Source organism: Fusarium oxysporum, chromosome VI (assembly GCF_013085055.1).
Source record: "Fusarium oxysporum Fo47 chromosome VI, complete sequence".
NCBI classification, from domain to species: Eukaryota; Fungi; Ascomycota; class Sordariomycetes; order Hypocreales; family Nectriaceae; genus Fusarium; species Fusarium oxysporum.
In genome coordinates this window covers 2,494,359-2,516,892 of record NC_072845.1, presented here as the reverse complement: position 1 = coordinate 2,516,892, position 22,534 = coordinate 2,494,359, and the positions used below count along the sequence as shown (strand labels likewise).

The window sequence follows — 22,534 nt, the reverse complement described above, 5'->3', positions numbered from 1 at the left end:
TACTCAGCTTCATTATCCCCGTCACACAACGAAGCAAGAGTTTACCACTACATTGACTCCCGCATAATTGCCTCTGTCGTTCTTTTTGGTATTGCGACCGTGCTAATTAAGAACATTACGCCGCTATTGGGCGCTCACCAGCTTCACCGAGTGGCCTCTGACGTACCGCCCCGAGTTCGAGCACGATATCATTTATCTCGACGCTTACCGACATCACCGATTATAACCAGCATCGACTCGGTGCCAATTTGAGAGACGATAGAACACATACTCATTCATTCTTGGCCACACGCAATGCCACCTTGTATCACACATACATAGGCATCTCTAACAGCTGTCTACGGAACCCCCACCAGACTATTCATCTTTGTGGGCGCAATCCTCGACACCGCTTGGTTGAGCTCTCGTCACATCTCACCCTTACTACAAGCCTTGTCTATTTTCTGAAGACGAACATATCGCTTCGAATTTGTCGTCATCATGTCGCATAACCAGCAACCTATGAGCATCGAGGCTATGCTCGACATGGAGCGCAAGGAAGTTCTCGCCTTGCTCGAGAATCGACCTCGTCCTGAGCCCTCCATGCCAGGAGCCATGCGATCTGCTTCACCCTATGCCACCCCTCGATCTCCCGTTCGGAGTATGTTGGATGTCGACGATCAGCCAACACCAAGCTCACCACGACAGACTGTGCGGAGTATGCTGGACACCAGTTCTCCCCCGCCACCAAAATACCGAAGTATGTTGGATACTGACACACCCCTCGCTGGGCCCTCGAGGCCTTCCGGAACCAGCACGACTCCTAATTCTCCAGTCATGACCAAAGCAACTCTCGCGCCCAGTAGCGTCGGGCATACGCGCAGCTTCTCTGATGCAGCCTCGAACCCCGTTGATTTTGGACCTCGAGCAGCTGCTGCCCGTAATGACCCTACCGCCGGTTATCAATTTTCAGATATCATTACGCGCAATAGCGGCCAACAACTTCCCAAGAGAAACACGCAGGGCGGCAAGAAGCCATCTGCAAATGCTCTGAGTGAGGCACTCCGCAGCGCCGATCTCAGTGGCCTGCAAATCCCTGGAGAAGGTGATGGCAGGCGTTCCTGGTTTGGCGGTAGCGGCAGCAGTCAGAAGTCAAAATCTCCTCACAATCGGCTGGGGTCAAGGTCCAGGTCTCCAGCTCACGTAACGCAGGTATTGGCGCCAGGTAAGGCCATGCTTGATGATGGCCGAATTGTGGATATCAGCAATGCATATCGAAGGTTATCTGATGCCAACCTAGCGTACGCAGGTGGTAGCTTGTCTCAGCTGCCTAGGCGCAACCGCGAGGATGCCCAGAGTGGAAGGATGATCAAAGACTACTTGAGCCCTGATGGCGAGCACCTTGGCTCAAGTGAGGAAGACGAGGCGTACTCATCCGATGACGAAGATCGTGGTCGTAAGAAGGCTCCCAGGTCACTTAACCCCGATGCAATTGGTGGGTCGGCAGACGATCCGAGTAAGGAGCGACGAAAATCAATGAGTCTTCTCGCTGCTGCAGAGGAAGAGCGTAAGTTACCCCTCGTCTCACCTCAAGTCGGTGATGCTAACTTGGTACCAGGGACAACAGTTGCAGCGAAGCAACCTAAGTACCGTTCTCTACTTGATGAGCCAGAAATAAAGATTACCACTCCTCTGGGCGAGAACACACGGTTGAACAAAGGCGGCGGTGTGCATCCTAAGACAGCTTACGATCAGATGTCAACAGTGGCTTCTGCAAACGATTCAGACGAGGAGGCAGATATGGATGATATCAAGCGGGCTCAAAATCTGTCCTGCTCGATGTCAAACATCATCTCCACTCCTGAGTCTCACCGCGCTATCCGTATGATCTATCGTGGCGACTACAACAAGATTGTTCAGCAAGCCGAGGAGGAACATCACCGTCTGCGAAAGTACCTGGTTGCATCGGATCTAAGTGATGAATCGACACATGCCCTCGAATGGGCCATTGGTACGGTCCTACGAGACGGTGATACCTTAATATGCATCTACTGCGTGGACGAGGAAACCGGCATCGGAGGGGTCGACAACTCGGTTCCTGATGATCCAAAGGCTATGAGAGAGCAAGCAGCTGCTATCAACACGGTAGCAAACTCAAGATCTGCTGCGCCCTCCATGTCTGCTGTCCCAGATTTCGTGAGGAATTCTATTCGAGGAGACTCCTCCAAGAACAACACCCCAAACACATCTCCCGCACCTTCAAGTCGAGGAGAAAGGGGCAGGGCGGAAGAAGAGCGGCGTCGAGCAGTTAAGGAGATCACAGACAAAGTGCTCCGTCTTCTGCGAAAGACTACGCTTCAGGTCAGAGTTATTGTGGAAGTCTTACATTGCAAGAACCCAAAGCACTTGATCACAGAGGTCATCGACCATGTTAACCCAACACTTGTCGTCATAGGAAGTCGAGGCAGGAGTGCACTCAAGGGGTACGTTAAAATAAGCGACGTTTCAACTATCGAGGCTATGATAGCAGCTAACAATAGACAGTGTCATTCTGGGATCATTTTCCAACTATCTGGTGACGAAGAGCTCGGTCCCTGTGATGGTGGCACGAAAGCGTCTCCGAAAGCAGGGCAAATACAGAGGCGTGAAGCCTGTGAACAATCTCAGCAACCCAGCAGCTCGAAGTTTGGCCAACGCCAAAATTGATTAATCGAAGAATCACGTCTTACAGAAATCTGGATCGTTATGGAGAGGCACATGCATGGGAAATGCTCTACGAGGCTTCATGATTTGTTATGCTGGGGTCAAGCGGCGCAAGGATTAGCAGTTTATTCTTAGAAACGGGCTTTGTTAAACATAGTTGGCGCAAACTTGGTGATTGAAAGCGGAAGCGAAAGCGGAACCAGAAACAGAAACAGAAGTTGAAAGGATTCATGATATTTTGAGTAGAGACCGCTCGTTAGTTTATCAGTAGAATCAACCCAGATTATGAGTTTAAAACCACAATTTGGTCTGTGTACAGTTGTGAAGAGTTGCATGAACCACGGGGTTTCATTGTTAAGTGACATCACGTGTCATATCTATTAATGCACGTCTATCTTGATCCCGACGCCCAATTATGACTGACTCGACACATGCATTTATAGGATTTAAGCTTGCACTCTTTTGAACCAGCGCGTTCTCGAGTTGACTTGAAATATCTGACCGTTTTTTTTGCATCTGCCCAACCTCTCAGTATGCCTCGGATGAATGAACAGAAGCAGAGCAGAACCAACGGCAGCTTACTACAGTATCTTATTCATACGAGATTCGCCACAGGGATTCTGACACATTTCATTGGTCTCTCAACCCGCAACCCTAGGGAATTTAAGCCTGTGACTCGCTTGAGCCTCGCCTCGTATGGCCCTGAACTGGGCCTAGGCCTTCTCTCGCGTCTCGCCTGGACCAACAGCCAACAGAACAGCAGGAGGCTGAACTGAAACGACCCTTACTACGGACTGACACTGACACAGGCATAGGCTGAAGAGGCAGTAGAGCATGAAAGTGCTCCACCACAATTATCACCTCTTTATGGCTTGACGATCTTGATGTTTACCTACTAATCTGACCTGTCTGTCCTATTTTTATTTTCTGTCTCACTTTCTGATTCGCAAGCAATTATGAGACTTCTCAATACCAAGACGCTACAGCTCGAAAGCTTAGAAGAGGGGTCCGAAAAATACGCCATCCTGTCTCATACGTGGGGTACAGATGAGGTCCTTTTCGGTGACATACAGGATCCCACGCGCATGGAAGAGATTCGGAAGAAGAATGGTGCTGGTTACCGCAAGATAGTGCAGTCCTGCGAAAAGGCTCTCAGCCGCGGGCTCAACTATCTCTGGATCGATACTTGCTGCATCGACAAGTCCAGTAGCGCTGAGCTCTCAGAAGCCATCAATTCTATGTTTCGCTGGTACAACAACGCGGATATATGCTATGCCTACCTCACAGATGTCTTTCTACACGCCGTGGGCATCGGATTGACGTCTGGTCTGAAGCAGAGTCGTTGGTTCACGCGTGGATGGACACTACAGGAGCTGCTCGCGCCTGATGAGGTGGAATTCTTCGATCACAATTGGACGCCCGTCGGCGACCGACATTCTTTGGCTTCGACAATCAAGGAGATTACAGACATTGATGAATCGTTTTTGATCAGGCCGGAAGGGAAGAAGGATCGCAAGATATCGGTTAAGCTCCAGCGTGAAAACGTGGCCACAAGGATGGGCTGGATGGCCCACAGGGAAACGACGCGAGTTGAAGATATAGCGTACTCTTTGCTTGGAATTTTTGGAATCAACATGCCCATATTATATGGCGAGGGCTCCAGGGCCTTTCTGAGATTGCAGGAAGAAGTCCTCAAAAAGTCGCAGGACCAGTCCATACTCGTATGGAGATGGCCCTTGTCTCGAAAGCCTGAGGAGAACACGCACCGAATGCACTTCCTCGCTGACAGCCCCGCCAACTTCAACTTACGCACATATGCGGGACAGGAAGATTCGGGCTTGTTTGGTGTCCGGTTGACAGATCAAGGCCTGGTCCTTCGCGTGTGGAAGTGCCCGTGCAAACTGACGCGTTGGAACCATGACAAGACGGAACTCAAGGAAGCTAATGACCGATGGCTAGCTGTCCTCGACTGCAGTCTGTCTCCAGATACTCTTTCCAGACCAGCTATAATTCTCAGTGAGAGTCCTTATGCTGAAGGTGCATTTCGACGAGATCCTACGAGCGTGATCATGGTGATAGAACATGATCAGAATAAGTCCGGATATTTGGATACCGGTGGTGATAGAAACGGTGAGTAACTGCCAAAGCAACAATGGCGTTTCCGTGTGAATATTGAACTGACCGCCTTAGCAATATATTCCATTGAATACAAACCTGAATTCAAAACAGAGACGATTCTGCTTGAATCGGATTCTATCGAGCCAGATGCTCGCCTGCGAGGAAGCTTCCCCTTCAAGGTCAACATGACTCTCAAAGACCGTGAGCTTAAGCAGCGTGCGGCTTATACCGGATCCCAGCGATATATCGTGGCGGGCAAGCTCGCCAACAAACCAACACAAAACCCCATATATGGAGTGTTATTCCTCGGAGCTGATGATACGGACACCGAGCTCGTCGTATGGTGGGGTCTAATAGAAGAGGGCACAGCCATGTACGACGTACATAATCGCCACAATGGCCCTCGAGTCTGGAGTAACAGTGTTCCAGTGTGTTTCGCCCAGTCGTGGAAAAATCTCACGGGTTCAGAGACTTGGGATGCTAAGCTCGCGGAGTCTTTGGCTGTGGATATGCTCTGTGAGGAATTTCCCCTCCCATGGAAGGGAACAGAGAGGCCGTCGGTGGTAGAGGTGGAGGACGGCTTGAATCTGCAGAACGCCATAAACGATCAGAAGCCAATGGCGACGGAGACGGTGATTGAGCTGTTCACTCAGTGTGCCCAGCCAGTGATCGAGTGCATTGGCTGGGGTATGAGGCTCAAGGCGTCAATGAGAAGGATGGAGTTTCTGGGACGGCTGTGCTGTGAGTTGGCTATCGAAGAGAAGAACCCCAATGTCGAGAACGATGCTGGAAACTATGCATAGACATAGGAGCCGGGGTAACTTCTGGATCACATGGAGGCTGTATCTATAGGCTGACATAGCTTTGTATGAGCATGAGATGATTGTATATCAGAAAAGGATAGCGGTAGTTATTAGTAAAGATAGACTACAGTTCATATGCATGATGGTTATATAAACTCAAGAAACCGTTGCAGCCTAAACTTTGAGGAGAATAGCGCATTATGAGCTGAGCATCAGGCATCGTTGTAGTGGTCCTGGACCTTTCATCACTGTAGATACCATGGCCTCATCTCTCCCGCTTCATCCGCCATCGCATCTTGGCCTACATCAAGCCCAAAGACACAGACCAGGCCCACTTTTATAACAAATGGCCCACAATCAACAACAAAGCGTTGCCAGCGTATCAAGGACGTGAGCGTCGAGTCACAATTGCGGTGTTATTGGTCCTCGAGCCAAAAACAACACGGTCACGAGCCCTGTGAATGACGGGATTTGCCTCCAAAACAGACACGGTATAGAGCCGTGAATACGTCTCAGTTTCGTGTAGTGGATCACCTTATAAAGGGAATAAATAGTCTTATCTCTCAGGGTCAATAAACAAAAAGCACCATGTGACCGTCGCGTGTTAAGCTTCGGGCGCGTTAAGTGCTTCCGAAACAAGACTAGTGCGGGGGGCTCGAGAAACGGTCTTGTTCTGCACGGTTGGCGGGGCTTGATTGGATGTTATGCGTTGTCTAGGGGGAGGGAAGGAGGGCCCAGCCTCGTTGATTTTGGGTCTTGGAGGGGAAGTTGCGAATGAATGTGTGAGTAGAGGCAATGTAGACTGAGTGAGTGAGTGATGGGTTAAGGCAAGGGTGATGGTTATCTGTAGTTGTTAGTGATGTGCATCAATTCTTGTCTTAGTAAATGTCAGGTAGTAATTGAATAATCACTTGTGTTTCATGTCTAACTTCCTTCCTTCCTATCCTTGAACTTTCATCCTTCCTTTCCCCTTCTCATCCACATTCCCAGGCTGCTCAGTCGGTCAAGGAACCTACGGCCCCATCCCTCTTTCCTTCTCTTTTCTATGCACTCAAACATTACCTACCTTACCCTTGCACAAGGAAGTTGGAAGTATTGTTCCTGAGCTTCTATTTGCCCCTTCTATCTCCTCTCTACAGTAACCATCCATCTATTCATCCATCCAATCATCATTCCATACCAAACACTCGATACTCATTAACGTTAAACTTCACAACCGTTTTTGTCATAACCCACCTTTCATTATCTTATTCAAAGACAAGTCGAGTCAATTCAGTGGCAGAGAAAGCCGTATATCACTCAGCTGTCGTCTCTATGACTTCCTTCTTCACAGTCAACAACAACGTCTCGCTCGTCAGCATCACTATTGCTCCAAGCACGTATCTTATCACTGTTGCTCTGCTTCTTCTCTTTGCCATTATTTACGTTCCCCGTCTTTTGGCTTGCCGGTTTCCTAATCTGGGCATACCGTTGCCATCGCTGGCTTCAATATTAAGGCCAATACTTGGAGACCCAACAGACAGTCAAAGACAACCGACAAAACCTGAAAAGGCTCTACCGGAGCCACCATATGCCGCCACTGGACTTGTATTCGAGGATCAACAGCAACTTGTCATCTCTGGGCAGGATATTGTCCTTGCGCAGCGCCGCCATTACCTCCAACAACAACAATTAGCTCAACAACAACGACTTCTCCTCGAGAAGCAAAAACAACTTGAGTTTCAAGAAGTAGAATATCGTCGTCGTCGGGAATCGCACCAGGACTCATCACCATCAAAAAGATCTACCGACAATGGGTCCCCTCGAAGGTCTAGACGCCAGCCTACAGGACTTCGATCTCCCACCAAGTCCATCACTGCCCCATCACTCAGCTCACCGCAGCGAAGCAGCAATGACAGAAGGGGATCTCGAGGATTCGGAGACCGCATCCGCGGGTGGGTACTCACCACCGGCGTGGCGAAGGCTGGGAAACGGAGACCGGAGTAGTGGCTTCTGGAGAGCTCCTCAGGACTTTATGCACCGAGGGATGAGCACGCTCAGAGAGAGCTCCCCTGAACTGGATGACAGTGAGGACGATGGCGTCCTGGAGAGAGCCATTCGGACGAGGCTGCCCAGGGGGAGCCAGAGTCCAGGCAAATGCAGGAGTATGAGCCCTGAGAAAGCGGATGATCCCACTATTCAGTTTCAGCTCCAGGATAAGACAAATCCTTCAAGAGAGCTGAGCTTGCATGAAGCGACACCAGATAACTGTAGGTGAAGTTGTGGCCAGATCCCAGATACATATCTAATACATGTCAGATATCCGCTTTGCCGTCCGTGCCGAAGTTCAGCATCGCACTGAACCTATTGAGACAGCCATCAACCTCATCCGTGATCACTACAAAGCTCTTACTAGAACATGGTCAACAACTTTCACCACCATCATCGTTGCCTTCTTCTCTGTCTCTATCTTCAAGTCTCTCTTACAGCCCGCTGCCCCTCGTCCAGTTGGCGATCTTGTGAAAGTTGCAGGACTAGCTCGCTCATTCGAACCCCTCATCTATTACTCTGAGCATGCTGTCGCTCAAGTACATGATCTACAGGCGACCAGCGTTGCTGTCTGGGATCTTGGTGAGAGTGTGCGTACAAGCGATATGCGCGATGCTCCTAGAATCGTGGCAGACCTAGATGCTCTAAGTGAAACCATGAAAACGTTGGCCATAGAGATGACCAAATTCTTTGCTAGAGTCGATGGTGATATCGATGGGTAAGTCCTTAGTTGGAAACGATCTTGACCATTCTAACATCTCGCAGCATCCTCAACGTCATGGATTGGGCCAAAATGCACCTCAACCGCCTCAAATCATCCCCTTCTCCTTCAACTATCTCCTCAGCCTACGACAACATCCACAATCTTCTCTCTCAAGCACACGTCCTTGAGGATGCCTCCGGCTCGCCTACCACCCTTGGTCGCTTGACCAGCCACATCTTTGGCCTCTCGAATCCGCAAAGGGAGCAACGAATGGTGCAGCTTCTCTTCACAGAATTTCTTTCTGTCCTTGAAGACTCCATCCAAGCTGAGCTACAACATAGCGTCACCCTATTCGCCCTTTTCGAAGCTGTGGATCATCACTTCCTAAATCTCGCCCGCACTGTTGTTCGCGAATCGTCTGCCCAGGAAGAACTTCATGCCGATATGCTTTCGAGCCTCTGGACACGGCTCCTTGGTACAAGAGCGGCCGAATTACGTAAATTTGAGCAGAACCGTCTGCTACTACGTGACGTCCGGGACAAGACGGTGCGCAATAAAGGCATTCTTGTCGAGCACAATGGCAAACTTTTGACCTTAAAAGCGTCACTAGAAACTCTTCGCAGCAAACTCGTCTCGCCTCTTGTTCGCGGCGTCAACTCTACAACACTCACATTGGAGGACCAAATTCGTGGTCTCAGCGATGTGAGTGATTACCTCGGTGATGTCAGGAAACAGCAGAAGGGCAAAGTCATGGAGACTCTGTTTGGTAGCGTACCGAGCAAAAGGTTTGCAATCGAAGACAGGCCTGGCACTGTTATCGTAAATCCCCTTTAAGGATGCATGGATTCTTTGAGACCCCAAATCACATGTTGGATTTCTCTAATAGTTCTCTTTCTACTTTGGAATGCAGTCACTTATCAGACGTGTCTTGTATACCATGAATCTAAAGGAAGAAGACCCTCTGCCCTGGCATGATGCTGTTGCAATATGATTGTCCAACAAACTTTGGAATTTCCCTGCTCTGTGGGTACAGAAAAGGAATTTTGTTTGGGCGTTTGGGTATATCTACACTGACATGGTCCATTGCATATCACGAATAGCCTCTAGTTGTACCTCTTGGTTTCAATTTACAAGTTAGCATTTTCACGGTTTTCTACATGTACAAGGCATCACATCGAGTGAATGTTCCTTTCTCACGATGGCGGGACACGCACATAATAGTACTTAAACATGTCTCTTTCATTAGAAACCCTAACCACATAAAACCTCTGCGTTGATCATGCCTGCAAACGAGGACCATTGGTAGGGGGTATAGGCCAACAGCCAGAGTGTCAGAAAACCGTCAACGCCGTCCTGGTGGGTTCTCCCGAAAGCGCCGACGCCGTTGCTGTGAGCAAGCGACGGTTCGCGACGAGAGCCAGCCACCGCAAAGTCCCCAAACTTTTGAATCTCCCTTCCTGAGAAGAAATAGCAACCAAGTCTATCTGTACATAATGCGCCCCCTCGGGTTGGGTAACACAAGGTCGTAAAGCATGTTTCGTTGCTGATTGTTCCATAAATTGCCTTGTAGAGGCATTCGTCGTTCCATTTGAGGGGGTTGCCCAGTCAGATAACCATGAAAAAAAGAAAATGATAGAATTTGATGAAATTGGGAGATGGCTTAAGCCTTGGTCTCCTCCTCCTTCTTGGGCTCACCGCCCTCGCTGCCCTGAGCCTTGACGTACTCGTCATAGACAGCCAGGGCCTCATCGACCTTGGCCTTCAGAGCGGCATCGTCCTCGATACTGTGATGGCTGTTAGCTGCTGATTATGTTTTGTAAGAAAGTAGATTAACTTACAGGTTGACAAGTTCGGCGTTGTCCATCTCTAGAAGCATACCGGTAATCTTGCCAGCAAGCTCACCGTTAATGGCTTGGATCTTGGGGAAGATCAGCTCACCGAGGATCTGCTTCTGCTGAGCGGGGGGGGCGGCAGCAAGCTGCTGCTGGAGCACATTGGGGCCGGCACCCTCGGCACCACGACCACCTTGAGGCGCGTTGCCGTTGCGTCCAGGTCCACCTCGGCCACCCTGCTGGCGGTTGTTAGGAGGGAAACCAGCCATACCGCCAGCCATGGGAGGACCACCGGGCATGTTCTGAGGACCACCACGACCGCCCTGAGGAGCGCCACGGCCACCAAGAGCGGCTTGCTGGGCCTGCATAGCAGCCATGAACTGAGGAGTACCGGGCTGGCCGAACTGGGGAGGGAACTGGCCAGGCATGCCGTACATGTTGGGAGGCATCTGCTGAGGAACACCACCACGGCCACCCTGCTGAGGGTAACCAGGGAACTGACCGGGACGACCACCCTGAACACCGGGCATTCCCATACCAGGCTGAGGGAAAGGAACACCACGACCACCCTGAGGCATGAAGCCGGGCTGCTGGCCAGGAGCAAAGTAAACAGGGGGTTGCATGTACTGCTGGGGCATACCGGCGGCGGCGGCGGCCTGCTGCATACGGAGTTGGTTGCGAGCTTGGATGCTAGCCTCAAGCTGGCTCTTTCGAACATCCTTGCGCTGGGCCAGAGCGACGTACAGAGGCTTGTTGTTAATCATACGCTGGTTCATCTCAGCGACAGCCTTGGTAGCATCGTCGGGGTTGCTGAAGCAGACGAATCCAAAGCCCTTGCTCTTACCCAGCTTCTTGTCCGACTTCTTCTCAGTCTTCTTATCGTCTTTAGCCTCCTCACCCTCATTGGTCTCCTCGTTAGCCTCTTCCTTGGCTTCTTCCTTGTTCTCCTTCTCCTTGTCATCCTGAGTCTCCTCCTTCTTATCCTCATCGCCCTCAGTGGGGGTCTCACGCATCACCTTGGCGGAGGTAATGGGACCGAACTCGGAGAACATCTGGCGGAGCTTATCATCGTCAACGTCGTCATCGAGGTTCTTGATGTAGAGATTAACGCCCTGGTACTTGTTGGCCTTCTCCAGGCGAGCAGCTTCATAAGACTTGCGGAGCTCCTCCTCACGCTCGTGCTTCTTCTGGGCGCGGCCAACATACAGATCCTGGCCATGGAAATCCTTGCCGTTGAGGTCGTCAACAGCCTTGGAGGCACTCTCGTGAGTGGTGAAGTTGACAAAACCGAAGCCTCGGCTCTTGCCCTCCTGATCACGGGCGAGGGAGGAAGAGGTGACATCACCGAACTTCTCAAAGAGCTCACGGAAATCATCCTCAGTAACGTCAGGGGCAATGTTCTTGACGTAGACATTAGTGAAGTTGGCCTTCATCTCCTCGAACTTGCTTTGGCGGTCCTTCTTGGGGATGTGGTGGCCGACGTAAACCTTCTTCTCGTTGAGAAGCATACCGTTGACGTGCTTGATAGCCTGGGAGGCAGCCTCATCAGTCTCGTAGTGAACGAAACCATAGCCCTTGGAGTTGCCGTTCTCGTCCTGGGCGACCTTGCAGCTCAGAATGTTACCAAAGGCAGCGAAGGTGTCGTGAAGAGCCTTGTTGTCAATAGCGACATCAAGGTTCTTGATGAAAACATTGCCCTGTCCGTTCTTGCGAAGAGCAGGGTCACGCTGAGACCACATGATGCGGCAGGGGCGGCCCTTGATCAGGGTGTAGTTGAGCTCCTCAAGAGCTTTCTCGCCATCGGCAGTAGCATTGTAGTTGACATAGGCATAACCAAGGGAGCGGCGGGTGACGGCGTCACGGCAGACACGGATAGAGGCGACAGCACCGATTTGGGAGAAGAGCTCGAAGAGCATAGCCTCGGTGACGGAGGGGTCAAGCTCGCCAACATAGAGGGAGGCAGAGTTCTGGGGGTGAGGAGCAGCGGAGGTGGGGGTAGGAGCAGCAGCATCGTCAGCGGCGGCAGCGACACCGGTGTCGACAGCAGGAGCCTTAGCATCACCACCGTTGAGAGAGGTGTTGTTGAGGTCGTTGGCGAGCTGGTCAACAGCGCCTGGAGCAGCGTTGGCGGCCATTGTGAATATCGGTTGTTCTAGGGTTGAGTATGGACCTGCAATGAGCAGTAGGGTTAGCAAATAATCAAGCAAGCACTTCGATAGTTATGATGAGTTTAGATATTGGGGATAAAAGAGAAAAAACTCGATTCGTAGATAGAGGAGGAGGAATGGCAGGGCTAGGCATACCTGTTTAAGAAGCCGACAGTGGAGAAAGTTCGCGTGGTACTCGACCTTGAGCGAACAAAGAAGACGGAGCAACGAACAAAGCGATGCAGCGCGACGATTTGAAGAGTCTTTGATTACGAGGGATTCAAAGACAGGGTTGAAAGAAGTCGTCGAAGGAGGAAAAGTCACTCGGGCGGTGGGTGTCGCAAGAGAGACAAAGAGAGAAGAGAGGTCGTGAGATGAGGTGAGGGGGTGGTAATGGTGTTGGTGGGTTGTGTTTTTTGGGGGTTTTTTCAAGTTTTTTTTTGTGTTTTTATTCCGAGTGGAAATGAAGTGAGCAGAAACAGAGAACTAGTACGAAGACCGTACCTCTGGACTAACTCGACTTTTATGGGTTTTGGGGTTGAGTAATAAGGTTGGTTTCGTGGTTGAAGAAGGAAGAAAGAGAAATTTCGGTCGTGATAGAATATTTTTTGCTTAGCCTTGGCTGCACTGTAGACCTAAGGCTAAGGTACGTACCGTACTTGATTTGGTCATGGTAGAGGGGAAGGATTGGTGGAGTGAACCTGCCAGAATTAATAGGCACCTTGAGGAAGTGGGGTACATGCCAACTGGTAGCGATAGGCTGTTGGGTATCATACAGGTCTTTCACTAACAAATGGCCTAGGCCAGCCCACTGTACGGTGATAAGGGACGGGGGGCACGTGCCCTGCTCACCCATCTCGGCAGTGGCCAAGATACAAGCGGCGCCCCCGGCGCTGGAAAAGGCAAACCGTTCAAATTTTTGTCACTTATTGGAGATGGTAGCCACACTATGCCACGCTGTTGAAGCTAGCAAACGGCCCAGGCTGTCACTGGCCTGGGCCTGGGCTACGATGTAACAGAGAAAACTGTGTGAGGAAGCAATTTTTGCTTTTACTGTGTGTGTTTGCTAATTTTGACGATGACGACTTATCTTCAGTGTCTCACTGTTCAAAGTGATCCACTTGCAGTTAGAATGACATTTTTCTTGTCGCTTCGGCCGGGGTATCACTGTAAAAGCAACGTACGTGCATATGAACCTATTGCTAGGCGCTTCATTAGATCCAGTATGCCATGATGCTTGGTTTCTTCACCGCCAAAGATAGGCATACAATATTATTGCGGCGCATAAACTCAACAAGTGGGCATTCTTTCGGGTCAAGGTTCCTTTGACAGTGCAATTTCCGGACGTCACATGAGAGGTCTAACATGAGAAGGTGCAAGTATTTAGGACTGAGACAAAAACAAGCAAAAATTCCTGTCATCGATAAGACGTTCTCTGCAGTTGCATGGGACTCATGTCGTCTCAAACACGAAGCCACCCCAACAGGACTCGAGGCCTATGGGAATATTATCACGCAATGTTTATGAGGATTGGAAATGTCGTGTCATGAGACGAGGATGGGTCTGCTTGTGACCACGATTTGAAGTTTACTTAATATGACCATTAAATATACATAAACCCTCATGATGGAAGGTTTTTGTTTGCTAAGTTAGAATTTGACTAAATATGAGTATTATAGTTTTTTGAAACTCATTAACCAAAATACGAATAAATCAGTTATTAGACTCTGAGATTCATCAAAATGACAAAGTCCCGAAGATATGCCAGGCCGGGCCTTATCACAGAACTGAATCTAGAACTTACCAAGACTTTGTATATCAGCATTTCTAGTCAGTGTATCACACTATGGTTCAGAAGAGCTTAAATGAAATACTCTCCGCAGAAAGAAACGAGAGTAACTTTGCATAAACTCTTCACAATTGGCGCATAATCGTGTTCTCGTGTGGTCATGGCAATTCGCATTTGCGTATTCCGCGGTTGCTCAGTGTAGTTGCTCTTATCTTATCGCAATCCCGGCTCAGGCAAATGTGAGGTCACTTCAAAGCCCATCCCCACCAAAGCATCTCCAAACTCCGAACGCGGCATTGGGCAAATAGCATCTAAAATAGACCAGGCCGCCGCCCGTCGCTGACTGAGCTTCCAAGCTGAATCTTCTAGAAGCAGGGTCGACACTTATTCACGACGGATTCGACGGCTGGGCCATTCGACCATGATATCGTTGCCTACCTAAATATACTCCCTACTCACTGAACCTTGCGCTATCCTCCCGTCCCGTCCTCCCTCCCGCATCATAACCATGTTCTCGACATTCACGGGCAACTCGAGACGCCCTCGAAATGTCAACCTTAGCGGCACCACCGGAAATCCCTTCACCAATACTTCGTGGTCACCATCTGCTGTCTCGAACACAACAAAGACTGTTTCAAATGCACAGGCCGAGCGTGAGAAACGACAAGCTGATCGGGCAAAACTAAAGGCGGCCGGCAAGATACAGAGAATATGGAGAGGCTATAAAACAAGAGCTGAGCTGAAGGAGTCTCAGAGGAACGCCTTTGATGCTCTGTATAAATCAGGGCCTCGTCAGAATCCTTGTGAGAGGCTTCCTAAAGCATTCGGGCTGCTTCTGTCTTTCTTCAGCCTGCGACGAGATGACGACATACAGCGAGCTATTTGTTATGCACATGATACCGAGTCTGTGGATCTCGAAGCAATTGCTCCTTCAAATGTTCACCCATCACGAGTAGGATGCCTCGTTCAACTGCTTTTACAGGCCTTGGACAGGTCTTTATCAATAGGGTACGTGATTACGTTTATCACTAGTTCCATCTGGCCATTGTCTAACTAATAAACTGTGCAGAGATCTTTCTGGTGATACCCATCTTCTTTTTAAGCTCGTTCTTCGCATCGTTACGAAGTACCCCGAGTTGGTCATTCCCGCAATCGACAGTTACTATACAGTAGTCGCCAAGTTATGTCAGTTTCAGAAGCTCAGTGGGCAGTGGCAAGATGTTATGCTTCAAGCCATTTCTAGGCCACTCGAGGCAGCATCTCACGAAGGCAAGTCTCCCGATCAGGATCCTTGGTATTCTACTAATGCTTTCCAGGGACATCACAAGTTTATCGTGCATACGCCTTCTCTTTCTTGGCCAAGAATAATTTGTACTTCTTTGAAGAAAATATCTCCACTCTATCCAACGCAGTCAGACTTTCCGATCTTTCAAAGGCGATAGTCACAGGACTGTCCTCTCCATCGAGCGAGAAACACTTTCAGGATGCTCAACTCTGGCAGCTCGCCCACTTCATCGATTTGAGTCGCTTTAACGCCAACAACAGCAGCGGCTCGGGTGTTTTGGAAACGCTTTACACTCAATTATCTAGTCTTTCTTCTACCATCAGTGTCCGGCTGTTGGCAAAGTCGACGGATGGCGACGAGAATAGCTCTGAAGAACCTCTCGTGCCATCACTAGATCCTTATATCACTGCTAGACTCATGTCCCTAGTGGATAGCAATGGCATTTCGCAAACGTTACACGAATTCTCAACCAACCTAGCAGGATCCTCTTCGCAAGAATATCAGAGCACGAGTTTTTTGGCTGGGTATATCTTGACCCTGCTCCGATGCTTCCCTGCAAACAGCGACGACATACGCATGCGCCTCTTCCTTGAAGAAATTCCTACGACCTCAGGTGATGTCCCAACGATAAAGTTTCTCTGGCACATTATGAGTGAAACGGCGGTCTTCGAGAAGTTGAGGACTGAGTCAGAAGCCCCGCTCAACGTCCTCCGCAGGTATCTGGGTGTCACATCAGAAACTTCAAATTCCCTAGAAGAGGAACAGGATTGGCGGATTGCCCTCTTGTTCCTTGAACTGTACATCTTCATTCTTCGTTTGAGCGATGACGAGGATTTTTTCAGCGGTATTGACCCACGGATTATGGAGCAAAACCAATCAATATCCCGCATTCGATCTTGCAGCCTGTCTTTGGAGGACGTCAAAATGCTGACGAGCTTTCTGAAGAATACTGCATTTACTCTTCACTATAGAGCTCAAGACCTCTCCAAATCTGCTGATGGTCTCGAGGCAGCCTCCAGATATCGTATTGACACCTATTTTGGTTCCGGACAATCTTCAGCAATGATATCAGAGGAACCTTCATCACCCACAAAGAGTCCGACGAGGCTTGATATTGACAGCCTACGAAACATTGTTACAACAGCTATGAAAATGCTGTATGAAAGAGATTCGAGGAAGCAATTCTTACCCACAGACCATTGGCTCATGACCTCAAAACTAGACCAGTCAGACTTTATCAGTGCTGTTATTGCAGAGGAAAAGCGACAGATCGATGAAAATTCTGATGGCAGCGATGTCGAGGGTAGTGACCATGGGGATGGTCCAGGTCTTTACTCAACCATCGTTGGCCAGCGACTGTCACGACATGCGAGACTCGAGAAACTAAAAGCTCAGCAGATTCGAAGTCAAAGGGAGCGTCGACTAGCAGAGATGAAGCCCAAGCTGGAGATTCTAAAGCATATGCCGTTTGCAGTTCCTTTCGAAACTCGTGTTCAAATCTTTCGCCACTTTATCCAACTCGACCGACAGCAACGAGGGGATAACAGCCAGTCTTTTTTTGCCGGTCCGTATGCGAAGCATCATGCACAGATTTCACGTAACAGTCTCTTTGACGATGCATATAAGCAATTCTACGAGATAGGGGAAGGTCTGAAGGATCCTATCCAGATCACATTTGTTGATCAGTTCGGTACCGCTGAGGCTGGTATCGATGGAGGAGGTGTCACCAAAGAGTTCCTTATCAGCGTAACGACAGAAGCGTTCGGTGCTGAAGGTGGTAGAGGCATGTTCACTTCGAACGAAAAGGGACTTCTGTTCCCTGATCCCACAGCCCTCGATGTTATTCGGGAAGAATTGCGCCATGCCGGAATGACAGAAGCCGACAGCACATTCCGAGATATGATATCAGATTTACTCAAGCGATATGAATTTCTCGGCAGGATCGTGGGCAAATGCATGTATGAGGGCATTCTCGTTGACCTAGCTTTTGCTGGCTTTTTTCTCCTCAAGTGGACATCGACAGGGCCCAATGATGAGAATACTTATAAAGGTAGCGTGAACGATCTTCGAGACATGGATGAGGATCTCTATAGAGGCATGCTGCGACTCAAGAATTATCCTGGGGATGTTTCTGAACTGGGAATCGACTTCACCATCGAGGACCAGGTTTCAGACCCTAAAAGTCCAGTGAAGACTGTCACCAGAAAGCTTATAGCCAATGGCGATCAGATCCACGTTACGAACGACAACCGACTCTTGTACATCTCGTATGTCGCTCGGCACCGTTTGGTCGTTCAACCAGCACCACAGACCTCAGCCTTCTTGCGCGGTCTGAGGTCTATTATCCGCCCGTCGTGGCTGTCTATGTTTAATCAGTCGGAGCTGCAGCGTCTTGTCGGCGGCGACTCATCCGAGATCGATATCGAAGACCTCCGGAATCATACCATCTATAGCGGCTTATACCAAATTGGCGACGACGGTGAAGAGCATGAAACAATTAAGTTGTTCTGGAAAGTCATGCGTAGCTTCACAGATGATCAACGCCGTGCCGTTCTCAAATACGTCAGCTCGACACCCCGAGCCCCTTTGTTAGGCTTCTCACAACTGAGACCATTGTTCAGCATTCGAGATGGAGGAACGGACGAGGAGAGACTACCCAGTACTAGCACATGTGTTAACCTACTCAAATTACCAAGATACACATCAGAGGCGACGCTTCGCGAGAAGTTACTTTATGCTGTACAGTCAGGGGCAGGTTTCGACTTAAGTTAAGCAGGACTTTATCCTTTTTTAATGAGTCAGGAGGCAGATGAGAGGTGTTTTTATTTGCGTTTGCATCAGAAATGGCTGTTTGGGAGTTATGACTATGATGAGACAACGGTGGCTTTCGGCATAAGTACTGTACTTAGTTGGTCATTAGACAGGCAATCACACTGAACGTTTTATGACAAGCTAATAGTTAAACAACTTGCGTTACGTGAACCAAAATCCACGATTAAATATGTAAGTGCATGTTTGTCTTCGTCGCTCAATAAGGACATTTATACAACTCAATCTTGACTCATCCAGAGCTTCCTATTACACATTAATATATCATTTGTCGTCAACACCCTGGTAGCTCCTGGCTATCAATGTTGGTTTCCGTTTATACAAGTCCATAATCATCTGTCCAAACAAGCCATTGGCCCACGAGAACCTTTTTTCCGTCAGTACGCACAGCACTTCAGCTCCGGCGGCATGACTTACCACGACCTTGTCCAATGCTTCTCGTTGTGACTATTAACTGTCTCGTGAATGAGGCCAAGCCCACTCGTTGAGTTCATCAACTGTCGAATGCCATCCACAATCTCCTTGTCATCGTCACTCGTCAAAAGCTGGACAATGAGCCCCATAGGCCACGCCATGCCTGGGCCAAGATGAGGGCCACCTGTAGCATTCAGAACAGGTCCTCGGGCGTAGTACGGGTTATATGAGCTTAGCACAAAAGCGCGTGTGTTATCGTATACGTGCTGCGAGGCTGGTTTGTAGCCTAAGTGCGGAATGCTCAAGAGGGAGGGAATATTGGCGTCGTCCATGAGACTATGGGATCCAAAGCCATCAATCTCATAAGCATACATCTCTCCGAAAATAGGGTGCTGGATGATAGCATGTTTGTTAACCCCAACTTCGATATCAAACGCCAGCGCCTCCATCTCCTTGGCCACCTTCTCATCCAAAGGTCTCATTATCTTTGCGCATGCGGTGAGGTAGCGTGAAAACATCATATTGGCAGGGATGAAGTACTGATAGATGCATGCGTCGTCGGATGGTCGAAAGAAACTGCGCACGAGGCCAATATGACCCTTGACAGGCGCGCCGTGACCATGGTTAGACACAGTCTCTGAGGCACTGTCAGAATTTCGCAGCCATGTATATGCAGGTTTCCGCACTCTGCCCTGCTCATCGTATGTCCCTTCTTGCATATGCTTCGCGACCCTTAAGATTGCCTTGACGGCTTCGACCCAGCCGAACTTGCCAAAGAATCCGCCATCCTCAGTTTCGTCGTAGTAGTCCCATGATAACTGAAGAAACGCTGCAAGAGAATCAAGCTCATATTTGCACTCGAAGACGAAATCGGGGTCATATTTCGGACTGACGGTGTCTCGAGGTTGGAGAGATCGCTTCACACGGCGGAGCTTAGCTTCGGGTGGAGGGTGGAAGGCATTGCAGAAGGGAGATTTGGTTATATATCGGGCTTGGAGGTTTATGGCTCCACGGAAGAGAGAGGCGATGTCGTTCTCGTCGGACGGGGAGCCTCGGTTGGAGGAAAGGATTGACTTGTATGATTGGAGCTGATTTGCACTATCCCTCAGCCAAAGGGCGTTTATATCACCTGTGGTAATAAAGGCCAGCTGACGAAGTGTCAGCGAAATAAGTAGTATGATATTGTACAAGAAGCATAGTTTACCTCTTCATCAGAGTTATCAGCAGAAGTGCCCTGCCATTTCACAGTTGTGTCGAGTGTATTAGGCCATGTGTTCAGAAACAAACGATACAAATCTGGATCACCAATCGCTTGATCCATCTCCTCGTAGATCACCTTTTCAACCGCTGGCACTGAATATGTGCGGCAATCCTTGCCTGGACGCTGAAAAGGAAACGCATGGCGCCCTGACGAGAAAGGTTCGTGTCGTTCACGGGCGAATTGTTCGTAGTTCGGGCAATTGGCATATACGGCTACGATGCTGGCCAGAAGAGGGAGTATATAGTGCATTTTGGCGATATTTCCGTCATTTGAAGACGTTGTTGTTGTTATGGAAACATTTTGGTGTTTCGTGGTTGATTGTACGAGAAGGAGCACGGTTTGAAGATGCGAGAACCAATGGTGGCCAGTGACCCCTGACTAAAACAAAAGGGAGTGGGGCTGAAGCTGGGGAAGCCTGAAGCGTTGGAGATTTCAAGATAAACTTCGTAGGCTAATTGAAATACGGTAACCCCCTGAGAACGTTCAAAATGGGCATTGGCCTAGACGGATTGAGATGAATATATCCATTGTTTATCTTAAGCAAAATTCATATAAAGCCGATCTCTATAGTATTCATACCAATATCACAATCGTATGCTTTCAGATTATGGACAAGTTAATTGTGAGGTAGTCCAATTCATAGATCAGGTATTTTGGGGTATTCGACATTTTTCTCACTTGCCCTCGACTCGTTATGAAAGAGCCAATCACTAATTAGAACATCACTGATGGTCACGTCCTATATTCACTGTCCCAACGCATTGTATCGAGAGTCTATGGTAAGTGTATCATTGTGAATTGGTAAGAAAGCTTCTGTTTAACTTCGAGATGCACACTATATCTGTCGGTAGACGCTTCAATGCTAGGTATCCGTAACAAGACATCCAGAGTCATGTATACAGTATTATATGCAGATCCCAGTGATTCATGCTCAGAGTTCGTGAATTGTTGTAACATGGATGTCGTGAAACGTTGCCTTAGTTGTATCACTGCTTGCTTTCGTGCATCTATGGATATAAGAGCTCAGGCTTGTGGGACGACGAAGGGGCTCACAGACAAGACTACACAAGCCATACAGCAGCACACGATGACATTACCCAGCATTTTTTATATTTCTCTTCCTGCTAACTTCTTTGTCAAAGAAGATTGTCTCAGGTTGATGCATGAGTGTTTCCATCAGTACTTCTTCATCTGTCCATACGCTATGGTGTACACATATTCTACTCCTATCCTAGTTGGCTTCGACGGAACCATGGTCCTTTGGGCTCAGAGTACGACTCCATTCGTTGAATGCGTTGATATGACTCACCCCCGAATTCATCTGGAATTGATGGAGTTGGCGGAAAGCGGTGCGCGTTGGGTTGATTATCAGTCAATCAGATACGGGTTCTCGAAATTGGCAGAGATGTCAATATACCCAGACTCAGGGTCTGATGGCGTAACAACAATGTCGTGCAACCAGGCAAATTGAGATGCAAGGAACCCGGCTATACTGCAGCACGCTCTACATAACCAAGTATTAATACGATAACTCATCCGAAATTTGTGTTATGAGTCCAGGCAACGAATGGCTATGCTAAAGCTACAGTGAGCTTAGGGTACAGGGTAGTCAATGAGTTGATGCATATACATCTTAATCCGAAGACAGCCTACCAGTGTGTGAAACAGAATAAATCAGTAATACTAAATAAAAGTGTCACATATTATCCTGCGCAGTCGCTTTATATAGCTCGTCGGCTTAATCACGTTCTAAAAAAAGCCGGACTGTATAACAACAGCCAAGTACAATCGTTCGAGGGCAAATGAACATTGAATGTAAGCGAGAAAAGCCTCACAACATCAGTACAGTAGACTTGAAAAGCGAACCACTCCCTGCGTGTAACATTCGTAAATCAAGTCACACGCTTGGCACATTGGGCTACCTCAACCCGTGAGTGGAAAATTGCTGCAGACTAGGTATGATGTAGATGTAGTATAGATGGTGAAGCAAATCCAGGCCGAAACAATGCGTAGGTAGCCCAGGACCCTGAGCCGCGGCAAAGAACAGAGTTAAGCCGAATGAAAGCATCGGCCAAGAGCATCCGAATACCGAACGCTTGGGGCATGTAGTTGACGTAATTGCTCATGGGCCCTGGCATCATGACAAGACAATGCATTCACAACTTGAATAGCACATATTATGACAATTGAAGCTCTCTAAGGGATGTTTGAATAAGAATACTTTCAGACCTCAGTCCTAAGTGACAGAAATGCTTAGACAAGCTTAGGATAGGTAGGCAGGCTAGTACTCTAGGATAATTTAGTCCAGAATTAGGAGGCTCTTTGCCTACCAAGATTTTGGGGCACCTTTGTCAAGTCTCGGATATCTGACACACCCCGACAACTCAAAAGGAGAGTTGCACAGAGTTGCCAGTTGGTGATTGCATCTATATTACTCATATTTGCCAGCTACTGAAAAACATATGCCAAAAAGTGACATTCTTGGTTATCATCACTCATCATGTATGATGGCATTTGCACATGCTAGCCATTGGATACATCCAACCATTGCATACCCCAGGTCCACACCAATGCGGATCAGCCGAGTACCAACCGCGATTTTAGACGTTGAATGACCGTAGTTCCATGGCCTCGGTTATCCAA

At 48.8% G+C, this 22,534-nt stretch overlaps 6 protein-coding genes across 6 annotated transcripts; 4 read left to right on the top strand and 2 right to left on the bottom strand.

The window, feature by feature from the left end:
• The first annotated feature begins 274 nt into the window (after window positions 1-274).
• On the top strand, window positions 275-2,751 carry FOBCDRAFT_42358 (uncharacterized protein). The gene is made up of 3 exons (XM_031186323.3): window positions 275-1,546; window positions 1,598-2,462; window positions 2,524-2,751. The coding sequence occupies exons 1-3, from the start codon at window positions 481-483 to the stop codon at window positions 2,687-2,689; spliced, it is 2,097 nt and encodes a 698-aa protein (XP_031037458.2). The 5' UTR covers window positions 275-480; the 3' UTR covers window positions 2,690-2,751.
• Window positions 2,752-3,604: 853 nt separating this feature from the next.
• Window positions 3,605-5,699, top strand: FOBCDRAFT_42354 (heterokaryon incompatibility protein-domain-containing protein). Its single transcript, XM_031186327.3, has 2 exons — window positions 3,605-4,812; window positions 4,873-5,699. The coding sequence occupies exons 1-2, from the start codon at window positions 3,639-3,641 to the stop codon at window positions 5,601-5,603; spliced, it is 1,905 nt and encodes a 634-aa protein (XP_031037462.1). The 5' UTR covers window positions 3,605-3,638; the 3' UTR covers window positions 5,604-5,699.
• Window positions 5,700-6,917: 1,218 nt separating this feature from the next.
• Window positions 6,918-9,492, top strand: FOBCDRAFT_320746 (uncharacterized protein; the record flags this gene model as incomplete). The annotated part of the gene is made up of 4 exons (XM_059612053.1): window positions 6,918-7,537; window positions 7,590-7,852; window positions 7,902-8,349; window positions 8,397-9,492. 4 exons carry the CDS (start codon window positions 6,918-6,920, stop codon window positions 9,166-9,168), a joined length of 2,103 nt encoding a protein of 700 aa, XP_059465152.1. The 3' UTR covers window positions 9,169-9,492.
• A 322-nt stretch (window positions 9,493-9,814) lies between these two features.
• FOBCDRAFT_42343 (uncharacterized protein) lies at window positions 9,815-12,587 on the bottom strand. The gene is made up of 3 exons (XM_054705074.2): window positions 12,470-12,587; window positions 10,173-12,336; window positions 9,815-10,118 (listed from the first exon to the last, which is right to left on the bottom strand). Exons 2-3 carry the CDS (start codon window positions 12,299-12,301, stop codon window positions 9,995-9,997), a joined length of 2,253 nt encoding a protein of 750 aa, XP_054561049.1. The 5' UTR covers window positions 12,302-12,336; window positions 12,470-12,587; the 3' UTR covers window positions 9,815-9,994.
• Window positions 12,588-14,393: 1,806 nt separating this feature from the next.
• FOBCDRAFT_185291 (uncharacterized protein) lies at window positions 14,394-18,338 on the top strand. The gene is made up of 3 exons (XM_059608600.1): window positions 14,394-15,110; window positions 15,172-15,371; window positions 15,419-18,338. Exons 1-3 carry the CDS (start codon window positions 14,611-14,613, stop codon window positions 18,157-18,159), a joined length of 3,441 nt encoding a protein of 1,146 aa, XP_059465151.1. The 5' UTR covers window positions 14,394-14,610; the 3' UTR covers window positions 18,160-18,338.
• FOBCDRAFT_226216 (uncharacterized protein) lies at window positions 18,310-20,215 on the bottom strand. The gene is made up of 3 exons (XM_031186332.3): window positions 19,835-20,215; window positions 18,634-19,778; window positions 18,310-18,583 (listed from the first exon to the last, which is right to left on the bottom strand). The coding sequence occupies exons 1-3, from the start codon at window positions 20,138-20,140 to the stop codon at window positions 18,481-18,483; spliced, it is 1,554 nt and encodes a 517-aa protein (XP_031037467.2). The 5' UTR covers window positions 20,141-20,215; the 3' UTR covers window positions 18,310-18,480.
• Window positions 20,216-22,534: the final 2,319 nt, after the last annotated feature.

Bases quoted from the DNA above. Each gene is read 5' to 3' on its own strand.
- FOBCDRAFT_42358 (XM_031186323.3), top strand. From the start codon at position 481: ATGTCGCATAACCAGCAACCTATGAGCATCGAGGCTATGCTCGACATG. The intron at 1,547-1,597 runs GTAAGTTACCCC...ACTTGGTACCAG, and splicing joins CGCTGCTGCAGAGGAAGAGC to GGACAACAGTTGCAGCGAAG. The intron at 2,463-2,523 runs GTACGTTAAAAT...AACAATAGACAG, and splicing joins GGCAGGAGTGCACTCAAGGG to TGTCATTCTGGGATCATTTT.
- FOBCDRAFT_42354 (XM_031186327.3), top strand. From the start codon at position 3,639: ATGAGACTTCTCAATACCAAGACGCTACAGCTCGAAAGCTTAGAAGAG. The intron at 4,813-4,872 runs GTGAGTAACTGC...TGACCGCCTTAG, and splicing joins TACCGGTGGTGATAGAAACG to CAATATATTCCATTGAATAC.
- FOBCDRAFT_226216 (XM_031186332.3), bottom strand. From the start codon at position 20,140: ATGCACTATATACTCCCTCTTCTGGCCAGCATCGTAGCCGTATATGCC. The intron at 19,779-19,834 runs GTAAACTATGCT...ACACTTCGTCAG, and splicing joins CTGATAACTCTGATGAAGAG to CTGGCCTTTATTACCACAGG. The intron at 18,584-18,633 runs GTAAGTCATGCC...GACGGAAAAAAG, and splicing joins AAGCATTGGACAAGGTCGTG to GTTCTCGTGGGCCAATGGCT.
- FOBCDRAFT_185291 (XM_059608600.1), top strand. From the start codon at position 14,611: ATGTTCTCGACATTCACGGGCAACTCGAGACGCCCTCGAAATGTCAAC. The intron at 15,111-15,171 runs GTACGTGATTAC...TAAACTGTGCAG, and splicing joins GACAGGTCTTTATCAATAGG to AGATCTTTCTGGTGATACCC. The intron at 15,372-15,418 runs GCAAGTCTCCCG...AATGCTTTCCAG, and splicing joins CGAGGCAGCATCTCACGAAG to GGACATCACAAGTTTATCGT.
- FOBCDRAFT_42343 (XM_054705074.2), bottom strand. From the start codon at position 12,301: ATGGCCGCCAACGCTGCTCCAGGCGCTGTTGACCAGCTCGCCAACGAC. The intron at 10,119-10,172 runs GTAAGTTAATCT...CAGCCATCACAG, and splicing joins AACGCCGAACTTGTCAACCT to TATCGAGGACGATGCCGCTC.